Below are 26422 nucleotides of genomic sequence, written 5' to 3' on the forward strand. Positions count from 1 at the left end.
GAGTATTGACGTTTGCACCTTGAAACCATCACGCTTTGAAATCTGAAACAATCGGTTTTGAAATGTGCATTTTGTGTGGGCGTGTGTGTGGTGTCAAATTTGGAAAAGCAAATGTCTTTGGGGGTTTAAACAGCTGCAATCTGAAAATACGCAAGTAAGTCTTACTGAACTCAGAAATATCTCACACTGGGTAAACATGTTCAGTATTCTGCTTTAAACCTGACAGCTCAAACTGAATTATTGGTAAAATTTTAAATCTGAGGGAGCAGAGAATCTGTAAAAATACAGAACACAATCTATCCAAGTTTAAGTGTTGTGCAATACAAGCCAAATAATGTTTATTCCAGGGTTAAGTTCCACTTTGTTCAGTGGGTCTTGTCAGCTAATATGTACAGGATTGCAAATTTAAAGACCCATTGATTTCAGTGGGATGGATTTAAGAACATGGTTCACACTCCATAGAAATATGTGATTAACTCTGGCTGGATCATGTCTGTGATTGATTGATTTACCATATTGGGACCTGCCTTGAGGTAGAAGGTGATATAAAATCCATACACACAAACACACAAACACATGTATTTAGCTATCATCTGCGTTTTAAAAAATGTCAACAAACCAAGATTATTTTGAATTGTGGGAAGGGGCTAAAATAACAACAATCTAAATAAATCATGCACATAGGGCTCTGATGCAAACAGTCCCATCCTCCAGGGTATTCCATAAAAGGTCTAATCTATCTTTTATTTCTGTGGCTAACAACTATTTTGCTCTTGACACAGCATGATGGATGTGTCCTTTTGCTTGTTTAGTTTAAGCTCACAAGGACCTGAAATACCCCAAAGTTTTTGCTCTTCTTTACTTTTCTTGAAAGCCGACAAACTTTCAAAACCCCATCAAGACCAATGAGCCCGTGTCAGGTAAACTCCAGCCTAAAATGCCTCACAGCTTCAGTTCTTACCCACCCACAGAAAGTGAGCATTGCAGGGTAATGAACCAGTCTGGTTTGCGAGGGCTTCTTGTATGCCCTACACCTGCTTTAGGCCCAGGGAATCTCATGCTTACTTACCACATTCTCATCGTGGCTTCCTTCCTCCTCTTCCTGGCCAAGAAGATCTAACAACTTCTCCTTGATCAGCTAAAAGAAATGGGAGAAAGGGGGAGGCTCTTAGTCCCAACAGAACCTTGGCACAGCCCACCCATCCCCAGATGCAGGGAAACTGGTCCTGTTTGCTTTATATGAGACTAATGATTTATTCTGCTTCTGCTAGTCCACGCAGATAGTTCATACCATATTGCGGCTATGGAACTGAGGCTGAAAAAATAGTTGCTCACCTATGGCTACCCAATAAACTTATCAAGGAGGTAATTGTCAAAAACACCCCTGTGCTACATATAGACTTCCAGCCTATATCTCCTTTTACTTTATTTTTTTTAGATTGTTCTCTTTCTCCCCACCCCCTTCTCCTGGTGATGAAATTTTGCTGATTTGCTACGGCTTCCAAGACTCCAGCACATGTGCTGGAACGAGCAAGCATTCCCCCTTTTCTTTGCCTTCTCAGGAGCACGTGTGCCAGGTAAGAGGACCACTGATAAAGCCCCGGCGACATTTTTACAAGTGGCCACTATGGATGGGAGATGGAATAACTTTTGCTGAATCAAGCGGTGGGTCACATTAACCCCATTGTTCAATGCTGTCAGCACTGTAAAACTTGCAGCACCTCTGAGAGGAGTAGCTCTGGCACCAGAAGCCGATTTTCAAAAGTGAGGCATGGAGTGAAACTACAGGAATTTGATCTACACTTTAGAAAATGTAGACACGGGAGAGGAAGGAAGAGAGATGAGAAGGTGCAGGGTCATCACGGTAAGGAGAAGGTTGGTTTTCCCTTCCAACCTTGTTGCCACACAGACCTTTTAATTAAAAAGTGGGTGCCATCCTTTTGCTTAATTTTATGTAGAATCCAGATTGCCGATCCATTTCATTCCAGCATCTCCCATATTGTCCTTGTGTCTGTTTCTAGACCTCATTTGGGGAACTGTATTTTTTTTGTTTAAAAAAAAACCAATTGCAGTGACAGCCTTCTCAGGAGGGACTGGCAAAATGTCATTGAGGCTTCTCAGAGTGTCTGTCCCTTTAATTCCCCCCTTTATATGTTAAAGCTGCTTCTGCCCCTTTAATTAGCGGCTTTCTGTTTACTCACATGGTTGACATTCACCACTTCAATAGCCAATTCTTGTTCCTTTTTTGCGGGAAGAGGGGCAGAAGGGTAATAATGACAGGTTTCTTTTTAACAGCCAGAGCAATTTCACTTTTATTTCTCCCCTTGTTTTATAATTGCAATTGCACCAAAATTAATAATAATAATAATAATAATAATAATAATAATAATAATAATAATAAAAAATAGCTGCAAATAAGCAGAAAGGAGATCCCCTCACTTGAAAGGGGACAGGAACCAGCTAATCAAAAGTTGATTCAGGAATTCAGTCATATGAGTGAACAGGAGAAGTTTAATTAAAGGGGCAGAAGCAGAGAGGATGAAGCCATTTTAAAAGAAAGGGGCAAGGAAGGAGCTATTAACAAAAGAGACTGTTGTAGGATTTTTATAAGGAATACAGGGCTGTTTTAACTGTTTCAATTACGCTTCCAGCTGAAAGGTCCCTACTGTGAAAGCAACCCTTTCCTCAGTTGCTAAAAGCTCTGAGTAAATGCCTTTCTCATTTTCCCATCAACATCAGGACTAGACACTTGCCCCATTTTTTTACAGAAGACAGGTTATATGACAGAAGTGGTGGGCACCACGCTGTGTGCAGAAGGACCATAATCCACGTTCTGTGGCATGACAATGGCTGCCCAGACCTGACTGCCTGGGGAACTGGGAAGCAAGTGTTGCAGGAGCTGAAAGGTGGCGTGCATCGTGCATGGTGGTTGCAGAGCTCATATTTGGCCTGTTTTACTTTAGGTTTTGACACTCGCTCGACCCGAAAGGAATCCCAAAACGTAACTACGCAGTTTTACACAAATAGATGGAAAACCTTCAAAGTCTGTGAGGGTCCCTGGGGGAAGAGAAGGCAAAGGATGACTGCTGGTGGTCTGCATGTGTGAGAGAAGATTCCATGAAGCATGCCTGCTTCTGCCTTCAGCATCTGTGAAAGCTGCTCCATTAGGGAAACTGGGGCACTACCCCACCAGCCCCAGTCTGCCAAAAAATTCACGGAACTGTGCAATTGGAAGGGACCCCAAAGATCCACCCAGTCCAGCCTCCTGCAAGGCAGGAATCCCAGCTATAGAATCCCTGTCAGATGGCCATCCAAATGCTATTAAAAAACCTCCAATGAAGGAGAGGCAGACCCCTCTTGTCTGCCTACTTATTTACACCCAGTCCAGGTGCTGGCCCTGGCTGTCAGCATTGTCCTCCTCTTCGTCTCCCTGTTGCCCTTGTAGAACTCAGCAGGGAGGGTGATGGGGACAAAACTAGAATTTGTTGGCCCTGCCTGGCTCCTCCTACTGCTGGCTGACCCTACCAGTCCCAGTGAACACCAGCCGCCGCTGTTCCCGGTCCACCCCTCGGAAAAAGCTGCTTTAAGGGAGAGGCCTGCTTGTTCCAGAGCACCTAGCCGCACGTGCCGAACTCATGAGCTGGCATCCAGCTGAGCTGAACGAGCCCCCTGGCTAAGTGGCTCTGACAGAACTAGCACACAGCAAAGGTAGCTGGGCAGAGCGTATTTTAAGACAGGGGCCTCACAGGTGATCCTATGCCCAAATTTATCCACATGCAGCTCCCTGTATTTGGAGTTGCGGCACAGCAGGGTAGGCCTTATTTAATTTCAGTTTGTACTATTAAATTCCACTAGGTTGATGGATATGCCTTTATTTGATATAAGTTGTTTATTTTAAAGTTATATTTTTATCACGACATTTTTTTTGTATTGGATCAGATTGTTATAAGGTGTGTGTTCTTTGCTGTTTCTTCAGCTTGTACTGCCTTGTGCATAGTAATATAGAAAAGCAGTATACAAATTAAAAGTACTCTTATTATGCTCACTTTCTCCCCCCCCATTTTTTTTTAAAAAAATTAAAACGAAGATAAAAGAACTACAGTCATACCTTGGATCCCAAACACCTTGCAAGTCGAATGCTTTGGCTCCCGAACGCCGCAAACCTGGAAGTGATTGTTCCGGTTTGTGAACGTTCTTTGGAACCCAAACATCCAACGGGGCTTCTGAGGCTTCCGATTGGCTGCAGGAGATTCCTTCAGCCAATCGGAAGCCAAGATTTGGTTTTTGAATGTTTTGGGAGTCGAACGGACTTCTGGAATGGATTCTGTTCAACTTCCGAGGTACCACTGTACACACAATCAGAGAATCATCTCCAAACAGTCCACAGAGCTTTGTCAAAGCGTATATGCTAAAATCATCACAGTCTTAACAAACACCAGATGATACATAATAACCTCTATTGCTTGGACAATTGCCCACAACTAAAAAGGTATTATGCCCACTTTCTATCTCTATTAATTGAGTGCCCACCTCTGCAATGTGCAGGAGGGTGGCCTGCGGATCACCAAGCCGAGTGAACAAGGAGCAAGGAAGGTGCAAGCAGGAATGAACAATGGATAATGGGGAGCCTCTCCTGTTGCTGCCACTTAAAAAGGGGGGGACAGAGCCAGGCCTAAGGGACTGCCTCCCCCTGCCCTTTACATCTCTCTTGTGTCTTGGTTTCTCTAAGGGCCATGCTAGACATCATGTTTAAATGCATCTTTACATTCAGCTTTCTCTTTAAAAAAAATGCAAATAGAAATTGCTGGGTTATTAGCCAAATAATTACTGGGATTACAGCAAGTGGGATGGGAGTCTATATCCCTCTTCTCTCCTGTTGTGATCCAAAGGAAAATTGTTCACTGAAGCTGCTATTTTCATTGCCCAAAAATCCCCCCACTGGTGGCAGCTGTGCTTTCTTCTTATCTTTGCTATAAGACTGGGACCAAGGGGTGGAGGTGGGAGTTCCTCCCAATGCAAATAGCAGCTTTGAAGAAGCATTTTCTATTAGGGCTGTGGTAGGGGACGAAATGGTTAAATCTCCCCACCACCTACTGCAGTCCTGATAATTATCACACATCCACACCCACACCCACGGAGGCTCATATTTGCATTTAATAAAACATGCAAATATGCATAATGCAAATAAGCATTTAAACAGCACATCTATTTGGGTCATACAATTCTTTAAAATTGTAAATCTGACATTTGAGGGAGCCTAATTTAAGTTTGGGGGCTATTGTTCTGCAGCCCAGATTTATTACTGAGGGTTTGTGTTGCACCCAATTTGGTCCTGATAGCACACAAGACCCAGGCTTTACACTTCTGTAACTTGGTTCACCATTTCTGAGTTTATAGCAGAAACCTGAAATGTGGGTTTGGATTTTGTGCTTCAAGTTTTCAAAATTCATTGCAATCAGGAAATCCCAAGAAATGCAGATAGCAGAATTTCAAATGTATTTTGTCTTGGAAGGAGAAGGCTGGGGAATTCAGGGAATGGATTTTGTAGAGAAAGCTGGGTGGGAACCGAAGGCCAGGAGAGGCAGAGAGAATGAAATGGGGCACTTCACACCACAACATTTTGTTGCAGGCCCCAGTCATTTCTTACGTTTACATGCTGTTCTCTCTCTTTTTAGCCAGAAAAAACCTCGAGGCAGCTTCAAAAGAAAAAGAAAATACAAGGGAGCCAAAGGAAGCTTAAGTATCTGGGCACTTGATGGGGTCAGAGAGGAGGGGCTGGATGGTACCTGGATGCCAGGATTACATATGTCACCACAACAGAGGGCCACAACTTACCTCATAGATGTAGTCAAATATTTCCAGAATGGTGAGGATACTAGCACCAATAAAAAGGCCCATCTGACCTCCAATATCACCTGGAGAAGGGAAAGGAAACCGAAGCAGACGTTTTATCCACACACTATTTATGGGGGTGTAGAGAATAACACAGTTTGGACCTTTTGTAGATCTGTGCTCACCACCTTTTGGGGCAAAACATGCTACCCTCCTTCAAGCAGTCCAGTTCAGGAACAACTGGCTTCCTTGGTTTCCAGCAAAAGCTTCGCAGAATGCGGATTGGCTGGACTTTGCACTATCACAAAACCAGGCTGTTCAGGCACCAAAGCATGTTCAAAGCAGTTCCCCACAAAATCCTGGGAATTGTAGTTTCTCCCTCACAGAGCTATGATTCCTTTTTTTAAAAAATGCATTTAATGTAATTCCTTTTTGGAGGAAGGCAGATGTGTGCATTGAAAATGCTTTAAAGGTCTTGTGTGGCGTTGTCTCAGTGAGCTACTGGGAACAGAGCACATTTGGGCCTCAGAGTACTCTTCAGGCACCAAACAGAAGGGCATTTGCAATATCAGCTCCTGTGGCTGGCAGGCAGTAGCCTCTGAATTGGTCAACACTAGCATCATTCCTGAGATCTTGGGCTCCTGGCTGTATGTGATCAGCAGAACAATATAAGTTGCCTATTATAGTTCAAAGACCCTTCCTCTCTCTCCCTTTCTTTTACAGTGAAGTAAACTTATTTCAAGAAAACTGGCAATTAAATCCTCCCCATTGCCAGTACTGTGGAAACATAAACTAATGATGGAACAATTAGGAGAGGTTATTCAAGGAGGAGTTAGTATGCCATTGATGGCTCCATTCACACTCATCAGGCAGTAATAAAATGGGTTCCACCTGCACACAGGAAGTGTCTAATTAAAAGCACAGCAGCACTTTAAAAAGTCTCAGTAGCACTTCATCTGTCCACACTAAAAGGGGAAATTCTACAATTGTGCTCTATTATAACACACACACCCCAAATCCCACCAGACTAAAACTCTGGTCTTGGGGGTGGGGAAAATCTGAGGACCACACAGAAGAAGAAGAGGAGTTTGGATTTGATATCCCGCCTTTCACTCCCCTTCAGGAGTCTCAAAGCGGCTAACAATCTCCTTTCCCTTCCTCCCCCACAACAAACACTCTGTGAGGTGAGTGGGGCTGATAGACTTCAAAGAAGTGTGACTGGCCCAAGGTCACCCAGCAGCTGCATGTGGAGGAGCGGAGACGCGAACCCAGTTCCCCAGATTACGTGACTACCGCTCTTAACCACTACACCACACTGGCTCTCTGAAAACACCAGAATGCAGCAGAATGACAGGGGCATCCGTATCCTCCATGAAAAGTGAGTGAGTAAAGAATGTCCACTCTGTGTGTGTTTGGTGGGTGGGTGGGAAGTCCGGGCGCAGAAGCTATGTTTGTGGTTGAGGGGCTCTGTTTTGATAGTAGTGGATAGCATAGTGAGGTGGTGGCGTTTACCTGATCCCCCAGCAGATGAGTACCGTATTTTTCGCACGATTGGACGCACCGGACCATAGGACGCACCTAGTTTTTTTGGGGGGAAATAAAGGAAAAAAAATTTCCCTTTATTTCCCCCCCAAAAGCAGGTCAGGGAAACCGAACCAGGTCGAGGAACAGCGGGATAGTGGCGCTGCGCCTCCCTGCTGTCCCCCGAGCTTGTGGGGCTGGCTGATGTCTGCCTAGCGCGCAGGGCGCTCTGCTTCAGGGCACCCCACCCGCCGGGAGGCAGGCTGCTATCCGCAGCGTGGGGAGCCTTGCGGGGAACTCCTGCAAGGCTCTCCACGCAGCGGATGTGTTCCCGAAGCGCCGGGCGCTCTGCTTTCAGGGCGCCCGACGCTCCGGGAAGCAGGCTGCTATCCGCAGCTTGGGGAGCCTTGCGGGGAACTGCTGCAGGGTTCTCCACGCTGCGGATGTATGCCTGGCGCGAGGGGCGCTCTGCTTCAGGGCGCCCCTCGCGCCGGGCGGCAGGCTGCTATCCGCAGCGTGGGGAGCCTTGCGGGGAACTCCTGCAAGGCTCTCCAGGCAGCGGATGTGTTCCCGAAGCGCCGGGCGCTCTGCTTTCAGGGCGCCCGACGCTCCGGGAAGCAGGCTGCTATCCGCAGCTTGGGGAGCCTTGCGGGGAACTGCTGCAGGGCTCCCCAAGCTGCGGGTGTATGCCTGGCGCGAGGGGCGCTCTGCTTCAGGGCGCCCCTCGCGCCGGGCGGCAGGCTGCTATCCGCAGCGTGGGGAGCCTTGCGGGGAACTCCTGCAAGGCTCTCCAGGCAGCGGATGTGTTCCCGAAGCGCCGGGCGCTCTGCTTTCAGGGCGCCCGACGCTCCGGGAAGCAGGCTGCTATCCGCAGCTTGGGGAGCCTTGCGGGGAACTGCTGCAGGGCTCCCCACGCTGCGGATGTATGCCTGGCGCGAGGGGCGCTCTGCTTCAGGGCGCCCCACCCGCCGGGCGGCAGGCTGCTATCCGCAGCTTGGGGAGCCTTGCGGGGAACTGCTGCAGGGCTCTCCACGCTGCGGATGTATGCCTGGCGTTAGGGGCGCTCTGCTTCAGGGCGCCCCTCGCGCCGGGCGGCAGGCTGCTATCCGCAGCGTGGGGAGCCTTGCGGGGAACTCCTGCAAGGCTCTCCACGCAGCGGATGTGTTCCCGAAGCGCCGGGCGCTCTGCTTTCAGGGCACCCGACGCTCCGGGAAGCAGGCTGCTATCCGCAGCTTGGGGAGCCTTGCGGGGAACTGCTGCAGGGCTCCCCAAGCTGCGGGTGTATGCCTGGCGCGAGGGGCGCTCTGCTTCAGGGCGCCCCTCGCGCCGGGCGGCAGGCTGCTATCCGCAGCGTGGGGAGCCTTGCGGGGAACTCCTGCAAGGCTCTCCACGCAGCGGATGTGTTCCCGAAGCGCCGGGCGCTCTGCTTTCAGGGCGCCCAACGCTCCGGGAAGCAGGCTGCTATCCGCAGCTTGGGGAGCCTTGCGGGGAACTGCTGCAGGGCTCCCCAAGCTGCGGGTGTATGCCTGGCGCGAGGGGCGCTCTGCTTCAGGGCGCCCCACCCGCCGGGCGGCAGGCTGCTATCCGCAGCGTGGGGAGCCTTGCGGGGAACTCCTGCAAGGGTCCCCACACTGCGGATGTGTTCCCGAAGCGCCGGGAGCTCTGCTTTCAGGGCGCCCGACGCTCCGGGAAGCAGGCTGCTATCTGCAGCCTAGACACGGCTAGCAGAGCGCTAATCCCGAAGCTTGGGGCATGCGGAGCTCAGCGCGCCCCAAGCTTCTGGGCGCCGGCAAGGTCTCCGCTAGCCGTCTAGCGGAGACCTTGCCGGCACCCAGAAGCTTGGGGCGCGCTCCGCACGCCCCAAGCTTCGGGATTAGCGCAGTGGTCCGCTAGCCCTGGGAGAGCCGCGCGACGTCGCGGGGCTCTCCCAGGGCTAGCGGAGACCTTGCCGGCACCCAGAAGCTTGGGGGCGCTGAGCTCCGCACGCCCCAAGCTTCGGGATTAATGCAGCGCTCCGCTAGCGGTGGGAGAGCTGGGTCTCCCACTGCTAGCGGATAGCTTCCTGAAGCCTGGAGAGCGAGAGGGGTCGGTGCGCACCGACCCCTCTCGCTCTCCAGGCTTCAGCGAAAGCCTGCATTCGCTCCATAGGACGCACACACATTTTCCCTTGCTTTTTAGGAGGGAAAAAGTGCGTCCTATGGTGCGAAAAATACGGTAACTGCTGCTACTGAGAGTTGGAGGGGAGGTTGGCAAAGGGCAAGTGCACTGGTGCAATCAGGTCAGCACTGCCACTGCACTGTCCACCACTGACCCTAAGCCAGCAGGCTGTACCTGTCCTCTCGGATAAAATTACAGATTTGGCAAGGGTGATACGGACTGTCCCTTCTGCAAGCTAAAGCACCCCTACCCGTCAGCTCAGTTCTGATGGCTGAGCTGCTTGGAGAAGAGTTACCAACTTCTCCCAAAACCTACCCTCTGCCTGGAGAAGCATATTGTTTCCTTTCATACTGTCAGTAAACATGTTAAGCATCCATGAGATGCCTTCTTCCTCTCACAGCTTTCTGATGCTAATTTAAATGCAACTTAAAATGGCATTGGCCATTTCAGCTGTAGCACCAGACTGCTGATTGATAAGTACCTCTTACTGAATTCAACAGAGTTTATTTCCAGGAAATCATATACGTACAGGTTTATAGCTTTAATTCTGATGCTATCTGCTATCTGCCCATCCTCTCTGATTCCTTGGTTCTTGGGAACTTTTAGCAATCTCCCACAGCTGTTGCTATTGTTATTAATGATCATTGATTACAATAATTATATTTCTTATATCCCATCCTTCTTCATAGAGATACTAGGGTGGAAAACAATGTTTATAAAATACAGCATAAAAAAATTTAAACCACAATTTACAGTAGCAACAGAATATGACAATCTATATGACAACTGATCCTTGAATGAATATAAGGTGAGAGGCCATTGGAGCAGAACTGGGAAGGTAGTGCCATAGATCTGGTACCATTACCAAGAAGGCCCTGCTGTGTACTGTTATATGCCATCTATGAAGATGATACAAGGATAAAATTCCTTTTGAATTTCTACCTGCCTCGCAGTTATTGTGCTCTTGAAAATCTGGAATCTCTCTTCTATTGGCATTTTTTAAAAATGCAATTGTTATATTTGCTTACTTCTGCTACTCTGATTTAGGTTCTTGTTCAACGTCCATGAAGCATCTAGGGATGAATATGTTATTGAACAGATTATCCTTTCCCTGCCAGTAAAAATCATAGTTGTTCTCTATATAAACTGGTAAGAATCTCTCTGCTTATTGTTCAGAAAGAAAGAAAAGGCTTACATCTCCATGACAACAGGGTATATGCTTAAACGCTGCTTACAAAGGCCTTGGGACAAACAGACAGACATTAAACTCTCCTTTCTTTCATCTAAATAACAGACGGGCTGGATTCTGACTTTGACAAGTCAGGCGAGCCAATAATTCTTCATTGTGATGGATAGAAAGGCAAACTCCTGTCGACAGGGTAGGGGTGGGAGCAGGAGACAAACTGAGGCCACTGGTCTACAACAGAATGGAAATTAACAACCAGGCATACGTGGAGGAAATAAACTCTAATTTAAATTGTCCTAACCTGCTTTCAGATATACATTCTTTCACCTTTTTAAATATTTCTAATTGTTGCTGTTGTTTAGTCGTTTAGTCGCGTCCGACTCTTCGTGACCCCATGGACCAGAGGACGCCAGGCACTTCTGTCTTCCACTGCCTCCCGCAGTTTGGTCAAACTCATGCTGGTAACTTCGAGAACACTGTCCAACCATCTCGTCCTCTGTCATCCCCATCTCCTTGTGCCCTCCATCTTTCCCAACATCAGAGTCTTTTCCAGGGAGTCTTCTCTTCTCATGAGGTGGCCAAAGTATTGGAACCTCAGCTTCAATATCTGTCCTTCCAGTGAGCACTCAGGGCTGATTTCCTTCAGAATAGAGAGGTTTGATCTTCTTGCAGTCCATGGGACTCTCAAGAGTCTCCTCCAGCACCATAATTCAAAAGCATCAATTCTTCGGCGATCAGCCTTCTTTATGGTCCAGCTCTCACTTCCGTACATCACTACTGGGAAAACCATAGCTTTAACTATATGGACCTTTGTTGGCAAGGTGATGTCTCTGCTTTTTAAGATGCTGTCTAGGTTTGTCATTGCTTTTCTTCCAAGAAGCAGGCATCTTTTAATTTTGTGGCTGCTGTCACCATCTGCAGTGATCATGGAGCCCAAGAAAGTAAAATCTCTCACTGCCTCCATTTCTTCCCCTTCTATGTGCCAGGAGGTGATGGGACCAGTGGCCATGATCTTCATTTTTTTGACACTGAGCTTCAAACCATATTTTGCACTCTCCTCTTTCATATTTCTAATTACTGGCGGTAATTCTACACACTAAAGATTTGTTGGCAGAGTGTGAGGAGAATGACACATAGGATTGGGTAGAAGCCTCACTATGCTGGAAAAACAGCAGCTAAGCCACTGTCATGACAGCTACACCTCTGATGGAACATGCCAGGTAGGCTGGCAGTAAACAACATTGCTGGAGCTGTTCTACTGGCAAAGATATGCCAGCAGAGTGACTGAAACAGGGCTTGGGTGACACAGTGCAACACAGGAAGCTGTCTTATACAGAATCAGACCATTTGTCCACACTGACCGGGGATTGAACTTGGGCCCTTGTGCGCCAAAAGGAGACGCCCATATATGTTGGCCCCTATATCCCCTTTGATCCATGAGCAGGCCACATCAACAGCCCAACTTTACACCAGTCCACGGACATGGCACAAAGCATTACCCTCCTGTTGATTTCGATGAGAGGATGGAAAGATGGAAACCTCCACATCGAAGGCCACCACAGTAGAGCATACAGGATGGCTCAATGCCAAATCACACAGCACTCCACCAGTGGCAGAATATAGATGCCACACAGGGAGGCGATAACCCAGGTGGCGACGGGAAGCAGCACAGGACTGCATCTCTCTGGCTGAAGGTTCTTGCATGTGTAATAAGCTCTTTGGGGGGGGGGGAGAATCTGCCGATGGGAAACAGGGAGGAAACAGCGCTTTGCACACAAAGGGAACAATTTGTACAAAACTGATTGGCCTTGCAACCATGCTCTCAGCTGTTCCTTGCTGAGGTTGGCAACTTTATTGTTCCAAGAATGCTGTGGACATGCCTGCAATTGGTATTCAGAGGAAGAATGCCTTTGACCCTGGAAGTAGGATATAGCCATTGTGACTAGTTGCTGGGTGATCTCCCCGCCCCCGTTAAACTCATTTCCCCTCTGCCTCAAATTGCCCACCACCATTGGAATGGAGTTGGGATGAAACCCCCAAATTCCATTCATTTCTCTCTCTCTCTCTCTCTCTCTCTCTCTCTCTCTCTCTCTCTCACACACACACACACACACACACACACACAATTCTTACTTACCAAGTAAAGCTGCCACTTCATATGCTTTCTTCTGCTCAATGGTCTCATAGTTGAGGGCTTCAAAGAATATATCGAGCACAAGAATATTCTCCCTGAGGAGAAAACAAAACAAAACAACACGGGCAGCCAAGAGACAGAATCAAAAGGAAGGAGCCGCATCCGTGAAAACAAATAAGCTTTCTGCTGCCATGGCACGTTTTTGAGTGAGCGGCGATGAGAGAAAACTCATATTCCAAATGGGTAGCCTGAGGGATGTGTTATGCCTGAGCAGGGGGTCAGGCCATCCCAAGGGAAAGAGATATTATGTAATCGGTAGGGAGTCTGTCAACGCGCCTTGCGGCTTCTAGACAACCGCAGCGTACTGCTTTTACTTACACCTCCTCCATCCTCAAGGCTCTTCCCCACCGCCCACCAAAAAATAAATAACAATATTCGGTTGATTAAAAAACATAAGCTGCTTGTAAGCTGCTACACTGCCAGCTCCTTTGGGACTTGAAAACCAAGGCACCAAATATTCCAGATACATTAACATACATAAGAGCCCCACTAGATCTTGACCAGAGGTCCCTCTATAATTCTTTTTTCAACCAGGCACTTCTAGAAGTCTTCTAAGCAGAGCTTGAAGGCAATAACACCCCTCAGCTGCTTCCTTCCTTCCTTCCTTCCACCCACCCACCCCCAAACTGGAATTCAGTGTTGCAGCATCTCTGAACCAGAAAGATCCATATGGCCGTTGTGACTTTTAGCTCCTGACAGACCTCACCTCCTCCACAGATTGATCCAATATGGTTTGTGGGTTGTAGTTCTTTGGGGGTGGTTTTTTTTTTTACATTTTTTTTTGTTTGTTTTCATCTTGTATCTTTAAGCTTGTGAGCTGCCCTGAGATCTATGGATGAAGGGTGGTATACAAATTTAATAAATAATAAAACAAAGTCTCCAGGTAGCTCATAGCAGCGAGTCCCAAAAGATAGATGTGTGTTTTGTGAAGGGGTACCTTAAAAAACAAAACAAAACAGCCCTGCCCTGACAATCTATTAGGAGAAATGTTTCTCTCTAAATTTTCTCCCCACCTTGCGTAATTTTGTAAGCCCCTGTCAAGCACCCCACCGCCCAAATGTATTCCTGGGTTCCCCCTCCCTGCCACTACACTGACCCCTCCAGCTCAACCCCCCCCCCCCAATTTCCAAGTCCTTTCTCATAAGGAAAGTGTTCCAATCCTATGAATATCTTGGTTTCCGTTTTCTGCCCCTTGTCTAACTAGTTTCAGTCAGGAGACACCAGTTGCTCGCAGCTGGTATGCACCATACATTTAACACCTCTCCCCGCCCTACCAGAAACCTGGAAATTGTACTTTACCCCTCACAGAGCTACAGTTCCCAGCACCCTGAACAGACTACAGTTCCCAGGATTCTTCGTGGTAAGGATGTGCTTTAAGTATATGGCATGTACACAGCCATAGTGCAGATTTCTCTTTAGGCCACCTAAGGTTGGCAGTATTCTCCCTTCCACTTTCCGGCTGCTCACTTGCACCGTGTTAAACTAACAGGGCAAAATTCCAGGGGGGCAACATGCACGTAGGTGTGTGTAACTCTAGAACTCCCAGATGTCAGTGCCATCGGCGCTCAGTCCCTATGGTGAGCGTGCAATACCAGCATCCAGTCGGCTGGCCAAGCAGACCACGCCTGAAGAAGCCCAGAGCTCAGAGCTAGCTCCTCAGCCTCAGCAACTTGCCCTGAGTGTAATGACTATGTTTAGCTTCTGTGCCGCTTACCTCGTTGCTGCTTGAATATTGTGGCCTCTGCCTGCCTTTTGACAATGCAACTGCTTCACCAGAAGCTTTCTTAATAGGAATTATAGGTACAGAGAGTCCAAAGGACCAGAAAAGACTGTTCATGTACACAACAACGGCCGCACGGATACTACCAGCCCCGAGATAGAAGGAAGAGACAACCCCGACCAGAGAAGAATGGCAAACCAAGTTGATGGACTATGCCGAAATGGCAAAACTCAACTGGGAAGCTCAGGAATCAAGAAGACAAGATCTTTAAAAAGGAATGGGAAATGTTTATAATTTATATACGAGAGCATTGTAAGCAGGTGAAAACATTGGCAGGATTTTAACCACACTTGTAATGTAACGGAATGTATGGATAATTTAGAAAGACAAAAAAATCAGAGAAGTATTGATATGGGGTTGAAAATATTATCAACAAGACCCATGGAAGGGATGAGGGGCAATTAGGAGATTCAGAGTAATCTTGATTGGATTTTGAATTGGTTTTTGAATTAGGAGATTCAGAGATTAGGAATTAGGAGATTCAGAGTAATCTTGGATTTTGAATTGGTTTTTGTTGTATGTTTATATTTTTAAAAATCAAATAAAAATTTATTTACAAAAAAGGACAATGCAACTGCTTCCAGCCCCTTCTGTTGCTACGTTGGATCTTGACTACTGCCAGCCTTTGACTAGGCGCCCTGCCTGGGCCACTGGAGGGGACGGGCAGCCAGCTCCCTGACTTCCCAAACCCGACAGCCTAGAGACTGACCTAGCTGAGGCCTGGCAATCAATCACCATATACATGGAGTTCCATGTGGAGGAGACCCATTAAAATTACTGGGTGCAAGGCAGTCGCAGCCATTAGCTTCAATGGGTCTACTCTGAGTAGGGCTAACATTGGCTACAACCCTCTGTGTTGGGACACCACAAGCAAGTGCCTCTCCTTGGGCTGCTTAACATCATTCTAGCCCTGACAGAAATGGGCCTACTTACGAGATGTATTTCTCTGACTTGTTGAACTTTTTCTCCAGGTACTTGGCCGAGGTCTTGCTGGGGATCTTCACCATGGAGAGCTCCTTGTTGTAGCGCGTCAAATTGCACGGCATTTGGCACACACAGTAACTGCTGTCCTTTTCACCAAGAACCACTGCAAGGCAAAGTGGGGACCAGACAGATGGGTTATCTGCGGAACTACCAGCTCAGAGATGCAAGCGTAAGGGGAGTTTTTGCTTTACTCGCCATCATCAAGGGTGTGGGAACCTTTTGGACCCAATGGGCCAAACAGCTGTCTGTTCCCCTTCTCACAGGCCAACTCTTGACACGTGGGCAGGACAACTCATCTATCAGTGTCCCTTTGGCAGGTGGCTGCTGGGCGCTTGGGAACCGCAACACAAGGGGCTTTTTGACAGCCCTGTGCTTGGCATGCCTCTTCACCAGCCAGATTCATCTCCTCTCCTGCTTCAGCTTCTGCCTCTAATTCTTGACTTTCCTCTTCCACAGACTCTCCCAAGCTCACTAAGCCCTGCCACCTCTTCAGCTTCCTCCGCCTCCTCCATCCATTCTTCTTCCTCTGACCACTCATCCGCCGTCCCACCACCAATCCCTAGGCTCTGAGGCTTCTTCCGGGGGGGGGGGGTTCGCCAGCTGGTTCCTCCCACCCTTCCTTTGTGTCCAACAAATCCGCGACAAGTTCTGCTTTTTATCCCACTGTTACTAGAACACAGGCCCTGGCTTGAAATGAGATCCTTGGAGGTGGGGGGGGGGGGAGATTAATAATAATTCTGAGAAACTGACAGTGAGAGAATCCTTTGTCCTTCAGAACTTACCTAGCGCAGGCTCTGCACACTCTTTATACTGCTCCGGCGTGCAGAACGGAGCATCTCCTGCACACAAAGAAAATAAAAAACACACAGGGACATTTTTATGCAAACTTTGCAACAGTGAGTTTCTTTCTGACTAGTTTAGGAAACTAGTCCTTGCTTTGTTCTCAACCTGTGGGTCCCCAGATGTTGTTGGACTACAACTCCCATCATCCCTGAGCTCTGGCCTTGCTAGCTAGGGGTGATGGGAGTTGTAGTTCAACAACATCTGGGGACCCACAGATTGAGAAAGGCTGCTTTACAGGGACTGGAATAAGGATTACTGGCTGGGGTTGTTGCCTGTCAGTTCATTTCTGGACCAAATTCAAGGTTCTCACAGTAGCATTCAAAGCCCCAAACAACTCAGGTCCCAAAGATCTAAAAGACCACCTCCTTCCCAGGTGTTAAGATCAGCATAGGGGGTCCTCTTGGTAGTTCCACCTCTCTCAGAAGTCTTTTTTTTTGGGGGGGGGGGTCCCAGGAGAGGGCATTGTCCATGGCAGCCCCTAAGTTTTGGAATTTCCTCTCCATAGGTGCATATGGCACCTTTACTATACAGCTTTCACTATACAGCAGATGCTGAAGATGCGCTTTTTCACCCTGGCCTTTGACATCTGAGATGCGTGTTTTCGGGTCATCGTCCCGTCCCCCCTATTCTTGTGATGGTAATCTGTTTTGACTGATTTTAATCTTGAATTAGAAATTGTTGTGACCTGTCCACCTGCCCCTGCCTGATGCAGGGCAGGTAATAAATCTGGTAAGAGTAATATAGTAAGACTGAGCAGTTACAACAATATATATGGAAACCAAATCCAGTTTTTGATAGTTGGTTGGGACCTGAGAGTTACTACTCCCAGGAGCACCCTCCTTTCAAGTGTCAAGGAGATAAAGAATTACACAACTTTTAGAAGACATCCGAAGGCAGTCCTGTATCTGGAGGTTTTTAATGTATGATGTTTAATTATGTTTGTCGATATGCTGTAAGCCGCCCAGAGTAGCTGGGGAAACCCAGCCAGATGGATGGGGTATAAATAATAAATTTTTTTACTATTATCACTCTGAGAAAACCAAATGACGTAACAAGTTTACTGAGTGATCCTACGCATGCCTATTCAGATGTCATTCCCACTGACTTCAATGGGGCTTACTTCCAAGTAAATGGGCATAGGATCATATAGCTGAAAGCACACAGATTTTTACCAAAATAGTGATGTTGCCAAATTGCCTCCAAAAGTCAAATAAACTGATAAACCAAAAGAGGACTCCTGCTACCAGGAATAAAGGTTCTGTAGCTACTGGGTGCAAGAGCCCTGGCTTTGATTTATTGAAAGCAGGCTTCTCTCACTTTAGTGTAACAGAATGTTTACTTACATTCAAATTGTTTGGGTTTGGATTTTTTTGTTGGTTTGTTTTTTAACTCCTAAGCAATCTATCAGCGCACCAGACCAAGGGACCAGATGGAAGGAGGTAGAACTATCACATCAGTAGCCATCTGTCTGGCAATGTGTGAAATGTTATGTGTGTGAGAGAGTGGTACATGAATTAGTGGCTGAGTACGAGTAGGGTTATTTGTGAAGGAGTGAACGGGGAACAGGTACAGGAAGCAATATCCATGTGTAATAGCATATTTTAAAGTGATCTTCATATGCATTGTCTCAGCAGTTTCTACTGTCTTATCTCAGTGCCCAAAGGCAGGATGCTGAACCCAGTACATTTCTTTCCCCCCAGAGGAGTCTTAGTACATAGAAACACAGCACTGGACATCTATAGTAAGTTATGCACGGAAGGTGGTAGAACAGCACAACTGTAGGCCCTGCTCATCAATTACCTATGGTAGTGATGGAAAGTGTGGTGGTGACCACAAGCGGTTTCTTTCACATATACATTCATCCCAGAAATGGAACATCTTCTTCAAAAGGCTGGTTTAAATCAGGGCATGGTCCAAAATGACACCAAAGCACTAAAAAAGGGCTAGTTCAAAATCAAACCTGAGCAACTTCTGCTGAAAGAGCTCGTCTTCATAAAAGGATAATGTAAACTGAGGTTTGTAATAGAGGACAGGTGTCAGGACTCGAGTCCAAAATCTGGAGCCTTAGAGATGCCAAGGCAGAGATTCAGCCTGTAAGTAAAGGCAAAGGACCCCTGGATGGTTAAGTCCAGTCAAAGGCGACTATGGGGTTGTGGCGTTTGTCCACAGACATTTTCCCTGGTCATGTGGCCAGCATGACTAACCAGCTGCTGGCCCACGGAGACAAATACCAGAGCGCACGGAAACACCGTTTACCTTCCCACAGCAGTGGTACCTATTTATCTACTTGCAATAGTGTGCTTTCGAACTGCTAGGTTGGCAGGAGCTGGGACAGAACAATGGGAGCTCACCCCGTCGCGGGGATTCAAACTGCCGACCTTCCGATCAGCAAGCCCAAGACCATCAAAGTGAGAACAAAAAACTTACACAGCCAGGCCATCAAAGAGGCCTCTTGAGCATCCATAGGCTAGGGATGAGCATGCAGTAAAGAAGATGGTGGCATGTGATTGTGTCAGCCCCCACCTACTTTTGGATCAGGCCCTGCCCACTCCCAAAATGCAGCCCCTGAGAGATTTCTACCCAGGTGATCTGGGCATCAGGTTGCACAAGGTTCTTCACCCCTGAACTAACCCAATAATATCTCAATGATTGGCAGCAGGGGTTCATACAGGGATCTTCCTCAGCCTTACCTGGCAATGACAGGGACTGAACCTGGGGCCTGTTTGTGTGCTCTCCCCCTGACCTATGGCCCTCCTCTTTGCTTCACACCCAGGACTCGGCCCCTTGACAAGAGCCAGCCCTGACACCAGGGGAGAAGCACATGCTGAGGCTGTTTCAAGCTCATCTCTGAATACCTTACCTGGCATGTGGACCATTCTGCAGTTGCAATTTTCCACCACGTAGCGGGTCTCACAATCTATCCTGCACGCAGTGATGCTGTAGATGGGAAAGAAGTCCAGGCCAAAGTCTGAGGAGCGGCACTCACCCCATGGAGGTGGAAGGTACGTCAGCTGCAAGAGAAAGATGGGGGACTCAAGTCAGAATATAGAAGGCTGTCTTTATTTCTTTTTTCTTTTTAACTATGAAGGATAGAGGAGTGTTTCGAAATTGTGTTTTTCTAGTAAACCAATACACCTCCCTCTGATTTTTGTGTGTCCCAGAGAATGATGAATCGAACCATGCAGGAGCAGATGTTTCTATCACCTGAAGGTAGGATTTTGCTTTCTGAGAGTTACACTCCATCTAACCTGTGCAGGCCTTTGGCTATATAGAATCAGTGCTCCCCCCCCCATAAAAAATGTTTAGGGGTACTCTCTTTTTCCTACTCATATTGAAATACTGACCCTCAATGAGGCCAAACTTAGATTCACAAAATGTTTAGGGGTATGCGTCCCCCTGCTCCCTCCCCGAAAAAGGGACTGTATAGAATAAATTGAATTGAACATTGAACCTTCCATGATGACATCATCTCCATCCAACCTTTAAGCAGCCCTCCCCACTTTTATTAATATTTTTTACCTCCTAAAATTATTCTTCAGTTTTGCAACCATAAAACCTCTGTGTTTCTCTACCTAGACCCCTACCCAACAAGGAACATGCTAGGTGTATTGCCTAAGGTAGGAGACTGATCCAGGTAACTTCTGGGATTTATACTTTCCAAAATGGTGGATCAGCCACTGTGTGTATCCCTGTCCCAGCAATCTACAACCTGGCACAATGTTAAACCTGCATGATACCTACTAGAGCCTAAACCATGTAGTCTTACACATGTCTACTCAAAGGCAAGTCCCACTTTCAGTAAGCTTACTCCCAGGAAACCTGCTATAGGATTGCAGCCCTAGCCTGTGATCTCCTACACTCTGTCTAAAGATTGTGACAATTATTATTATTATTATTATTATTATTATTATTATTATTATTATTATTTCCTTCTAAAGCACTGCTTTAAGGTGATTTACACTTAAGATAATTATCAACAATTAAAAACCCATAAACAACACTAAACACCTAACAAGTGGACACTCGTGGTCAAGATCCATTTTTCCAGCTGGGAAAGCCTATCAGAACAAAAATGTCTTAGACTGCTTCCAGAAAGTGCAGGTTGTAGATGCCTGTCATATCTAGACAGGGTTGCTATTCCACAGGCAGCCTTGATAAAAGCCTTGCTCTGAGTCACTGGGGAGTGTGGGGGCTTCTGAGATCTTTGGAACTTGCAGGAGAAACTCTCCCACAGACCAGATTGTTCTACTGGGTGTATAAGGGATAAGGTGTTACCTGAAGTAACCTTTTCTGAGTTCTATATAACACCCACAGGCAGGGTGATATATGGCAACCAGTCTGGGGTAGTGGTTAGAGTGTTGGACTAGGACCTGGAAGACCTGGGCTCAAATCCCCATTCAGCCATGAAGCTTGCTGGGTGACCTTGGACCAGTCACTGCCCCTCAGCCTAGCCTACCCCCAAGGGTTGTTGCTGGGATTAAATAAAGAGGAGAGAACCATGTACGCCACCTTGAACTCCTTTGAGAAAAAGGTGGGATATAAATGCAATAAACAAACAAATAAATGAAATCATCCCCCCCCCCCCCAGCAACCTAACCACCACCTTCTGCACTGGCTCTAGCCTCCAGACCAACTCAAAGGGTAACTCCACAGTGTGTTATTTGTGACTTTAATGTCAGGCTGGCTTTTCAAAATCTCTCTCTCTCCCCCCACTCCACCTTGCAATGCTTAAATGGTGAGCCTGATGAAAGAGAATTTGCTCACTTTTTTTTTTGCAACGTAATGGTTTAACCCATATTAATGGTGTTGCCTGATGGTAGGATTTGAAAAGGAAATAAATTATATAATGTAATCCTCATAAGCTACTATATCAACATGGATCCTGGATTTCAAACGAAGTGTTGTTTTTAAAACACACACTCTCTCACACAGAACTCAGAGGTAGTGCTGAAGTGAGCGTTTACACAAATGTAGATTCAGACTGGGCCCAATGCATTTTGCTGCCTGAAGTGGAACAGGAAATGGCACCCCCCACAAAAAAAGGTCAGGGTGCATACTAAAGATCAGGCAAATTATTTTGGTATTTGATGCAAGAAAAGATCCAGCCCTGGGATTTTTTTGATAAATGGTAGTGGTGCTGGTGGTGGGGATGATAACAACAACAACATCCCATATGCGCCACTCTACACAGAAGTAAAAATATGAACAAAAAATGTGGCAAAGGCCACATCCACACCATACATTAAAATAACACGTAGATTACTTTTAAAAGTCATGGCTTCCCCCAAACAATCCTGGGAATCTTAGGTGGTTAAGGGTGCTGAACTCACAGACCTACTGTGCCCAGTACCCTTGTCAAATTATGCTTCCCAAGATTCTCCATGACTGTTATATTGGTGGAAGAGCACTCTCAATGCATGGTGTGGATGTGAACTCAAAATCTGCTACCTGAGGCAACTGCCTCACTCTGCCTAACAGTTGGGTCGGCATCCTCTCAGCTCCATAAATATGAGAGTTACTTCACCCCCAATTTCTTAAGGGCTAGAACAGCAGCCCTGGGCCAAAGTGGCTGCAATGAGACACCCCCACACTTCTGGTTGGCTCAAGGCTCAAAGCCTGAATTGTTAATGTGGAGTCTCTTCAAGATAGAAGAATCAAGATTTTCTTTACGACAATGACAAAACACCACCGGAGGGCCTCCACACCTCATTTGCGTTTTTCTACCAAGCTAATAGTGTGGCATCTGCCGTCGTTTAGTCATCTGGAGTGGGGAGCGACACCCATATGTTGCAGACGGCATGATAAAGGAGAATAAATAATTGCCATCTTTCCTGACCTCAGCGTCTGCACCAGCCCGGCTTCCACACAAATCTTCTAAGTTGTTTAAATTGCGCTCACAACATAGGTGATGGGATCGGAAATGATGGAATGATCACATATTCAGTTTCTGTGTTTCTCGCTTAGCCAGCCTTGGCTTTGAGCCACGTCGCTTCCGAGCCGGCCCAACGTCTGTGGGGAAGGCGCAGATTGAATGCTTAATTACACCCTCCTCGATGCGCCTTGATTGACAGAGGTGGGAAGAACAAGGAGTTTGCTTTGCTCTTGCAGCGAATGCACTGATGCACATGGCTCCCGGCGCTGGGCTGTGCCCAGGTCTGCACTTGAAGTGTGTATCCTTGGTGCCCCTGAGATCAGTTGCTCCCCGAGCTGGAGTAACAACCTGTCAATCAGGCAAAGGTAAAAGGCCCAGCCAATCCGAATGTTTCATACTGGCTGCCAATCAGAGGGGTTGGTAGTGCAAACCCCTGCTTTCTTCTACTCTATCCTCTCCCTGGGCAAGCAAGAGGTCTTAAGAAGAACATTCCAGCCAGTCAATGATGCAAATTAAGGGTGGTGAGGAGACATGGGCTGGGGAGAGTCCTGAGATTTGGAGGGCAATTTAGCCCCCAGGCATAAGGTTCCCTCACCCTGTTACAGTGGGCCAAACTATCTGTCTCCCTTGACTGGCAGTGGATCTTCAAGGTCTCAGGCAATGAGAGGTCCTTCCTATCACCAACCTACCTACCACTTGGTAGGTAGCCTTCTGAATGAAACAAAGCCCCTACTATTGCTGAGCTACAATTCTGAGTATGTTGGTGGCCAAGCCTCACTGCCTTGGCCCAGCACTTTGGCCGGCCATACCATTAGGTAGAGTTAGGTGGCCACATCAGACAACAAACACAGTGGGGTAGGGAGTGGCAACAAGACAATGGAGGATAGAGTGTATATATCACATGGCCTGTCCTGGGTTTACTTGCTGCATCTAGGTGACATGAAAGACTCTGCTTCAACCCCAATAATGAAGGAAGATTCAACTGGTCAGCTTCAGTGCATGGAAGGGGAGGGCTGCCATCTTGTCCTCTGCAAACACTGTTGGCAAAATATCTTATCCTTGCTGCTAATGGCACTGTGGGTTTGATCACGTCAAGGGCTGCAGCTGGAAAGCATCTGCTTTGCATGCAGAAGGTCTCGAATTCAATCCAAGGCATCTTCACTCAGTGCTGGGAAAGGTTCCTTGCCTGAAACCTGGAGAGGTGCTGCCAGTTTGTGTAGGCAACACTGAGCTAGAAGGGTCAGTGGCCATACATAAGGCAGCTTCTTGTTCTTATCGACCTGATTTGGAAACCTGCTACAGTGGCATTGTGCAAGTGGGAAAGTGTAAGTAATCCTCTCTGCAGAGATAAGCCATTGAGAGGGAGAGGAGCGTCACATCTCAGTTCCCGCAGCCTCCAAGGCAGGCAACTTTTCCTCTGCTGACGGCTATCTACTCAGCTGCTTCCACGGGGAGGGAATCACACTGCCAAGCCCCCAAATAATTACATTGCTTTTGCCATTGTGCTCCGATCAATGGGCCTTGCCATCTCCCTTGTCGTGTCTCAAGCAATCGCATTATCACCCGAGCGTGTCTCCATTAGCAGCATCTTAAACAAGCTTCGCGGAAAGAGAGATGAGGACAGAGAGACACTTCGTTTCCCTCAAAGCCGCTAGCTGAGGCTGAAGTGCTCTGTTCAGGTGGCATTTCAGGTGGTGAGGGGTGTGAGAGCCCTAATGTGCTGGCTGGGGCTCACGGGAGATGCGGTCCAAAACATCTGGGGGGCACCAGGTTGGCAAAGGCTGCCCAGTTCCCAAGGCCCTTTCATTCTCCCTTCTGAAGAATTATACATTCCCACAGCTGGGATGGACAACTGCTCAGTGGGGTCCTTAAAATAATAAGCGATAATAACAAGCTAAATGTGACCTGCAACAAAATGTTGCAGCGCAGAGTGCTGCTGTTCAGGAATGTTAGCCACTTTGTTCCCCATGCTCTGTTCTCCACAAATAGACAGACAGCAGGGCCTTCTAGGGCCACTGAGCACACACAGTCCTCGTGGGACAGTTGTTGAGGTTCATCACACTGTGAATCAATTTTTTAATATATATATTTTTGTGCTTCTGCAAACCTTGAGGCTGTCCGAAGGCTGCTATTATATGTGGGCAGAGTCATTTTGGTTACACAAGCAACGGCACTCACAGCCTGAACATCAGCTGCAGCGGGAAAGACAAGAAACTGCCTTATACTGAGTCAGACTCATTATTCCATCTACCTTAGTGCTGCCAACAGCAGGAGCGCAGAACCTTTGCTCCTTCAGATGTTGCTGAACTACAACTCCCATCAGCTCCAGCATGCATGGCTGATGGCCAGGGATGATGGGGGTTGTCGTTCAACAACCTCAAAAGGGCCAAAGGTTTTCCACGTCTAGTTCATGTTGACTGGCATCAGTTCTGCAGGACTTCCAGCAGGGGTCTCTCCCAGCCACTCCTGGAGATGCCAGAGAAGGAGAACCTGGGACCTTCCGCATGCAATACCACTAAGCTATGAATAATAAAATTATAATTATACAATTACAATTACTTAGCATTTATATGGCCTATCTTAACACGTTCAAAGTGCCTTGCATATGATAAAAAGTAGGTGATAGCCAGTTTGTGGGCCATTGACCAGCCTTGCCGCTTTCTCCGTGGGATCTGGCATCAGACCAGAATGTGACACCCACTGCCCAAAAGGCATCTCCAGCACCTATCAATTCCCCATCACACCAAGTGTCAACCTACTAAATCCAGGACTCACACACACTGTGGAGACACGGCCTGCAAAGCAAACTAACTTCAGGTGACTTAAGAGAGAGACTCTGAAGACACTGCAGCAACTCTATACATTTGTCACTTATTTGGCTTCCCTGGGGGTGAGCTGAGGCAATGAATGAGTGGTTTATTTATTTTTGAATACCGACAGGCAAACAGCAGCCCCTTACTCTGCCCACAAGGGCCCAAGTCCCTGCCTCCCCAAATCTTTCTCGAGATTATCATCCAATCCTATTCCAAAGTCTCAGAGCGGTTTAACATTTAAAAGCAAATTTCAGGAGAGAATAGTACAGGACTTCTATTGTGTTTACATCCTATGTTTTAATTACTGCATTGTTTTAAGAGGACTGTTTTGGTGTGCATTTCCATTATGGAGGCCTATATTTTAATGCTTCTGCAATTATAAATAAATAAATAAATAAATAAATAAATAAAGCAGCAGCAACAACAACAACCCACAGATAAATAAGGCAAAATTTCCCTGTAGAAATAATCCAGTATTAACGTCCCACCTATTCCCAAGTACAACCCCACACTATCTTCTAAGCCCACATTAACATGGACCTTCTCTCACAGTCCTGGTGTCATATCTCTAACACCCCACCCATTTCTGCCCCTCCAGAGCTGAGGCCTTCTCTTTCTCCTTATCAAGTTATCTTAACTGCATGTTGTCCACAAATCTGTGTAATGTGCCTCGATTCTTTCCCCCCCTTTTAATAAGGATGTTCAGCTTTGGGAGAGGGCTACTGGGTTAGGTCTCAGTCCCCGAGTTAGGCTGGGACAAGACCACACAACATGGTCCACTGCAGGCTCAGGTTCACAGCATGATCGCACCAGCAGGTGGCGCTTTGGTCTAAACCATTGAGCCTCTTGAGCTTGCTGATCCTAAGGTCACCAGTTCGAATCCACATGACAGGGCGAGCTCCTGTTGCTTTGTCCCAGCTCCTGCCAACCTAGCAGTTTGAAAGATACCAGCATGAGTCGATAAATAGGTACCGCTGGTGGGAAGGTAAACGGCGTTTCTGTGCACTCTGGCTATTGCCACGGTGTTCCATTGCGCCAGAAGCGGTTTAGTCATGCTGGCCACATGACCCAGAAAGTTGTCCGAGGACAAATGCCAGCTCCCTCGGCCTGAAAGCGGAGATGAACGCCGTACCTCATAGTCGAATTTGACTGGCCTTAACCATCCAGAGGTCCTTTACTTTTTACCTAGCACCAGACAATAACAAGGGTAGTCCCAAGTCAAAGTAAAGCTTAAGGCAGA

General features: G+C 47.2%; 1 protein-coding gene across 4 annotated transcripts in view; it reads right to left on the reverse strand.

Moving 5' to 3' along the window:
• Nucleotides 1–26422, reverse strand: part of LOC114581749 (acid-sensing ion channel 2) — a 393671-nt gene that overhangs the window by 4261 nt on the left and 362988 nt on the right. For all 4 annotated transcript variants that reach the window (XR_003703390.2, XR_003703389.2, XM_028702285.2 and 1 more), the window contains exons 4-9: nt 19358–19508; nt 16437–16493; nt 15604–15757; nt 12834–12925; nt 5836–5915; nt 1070–1138 (exon numbers count right to left, since the gene is read on the reverse strand). Coding sequence is in view for 2 of the 4 variants with exons in the window: in XM_028702285.2 (XP_028558118.1) it covers nt 1070–1138; nt 5836–5915; nt 12834–12925; nt 15604–15757; nt 16437–16493; nt 19358–19508 (603 nt within the window). In the remaining 2 variants the exon portion in view is untranslated. The remainder of the gene's footprint in view (nt 1–1069; nt 1139–5835; nt 5916–12833; nt 12926–15603; nt 15758–16436; nt 16494–19357; nt 19509–26422) is intronic.

Source organism: Podarcis muralis, chromosome 13 (genome assembly GCF_964188315.1).
Source record: "Podarcis muralis chromosome 13, rPodMur119.hap1.1, whole genome shotgun sequence".
Classification (NCBI taxonomy): domain Eukaryota; kingdom Metazoa; phylum Chordata; class Lepidosauria; order Squamata; family Lacertidae; genus Podarcis; species Podarcis muralis.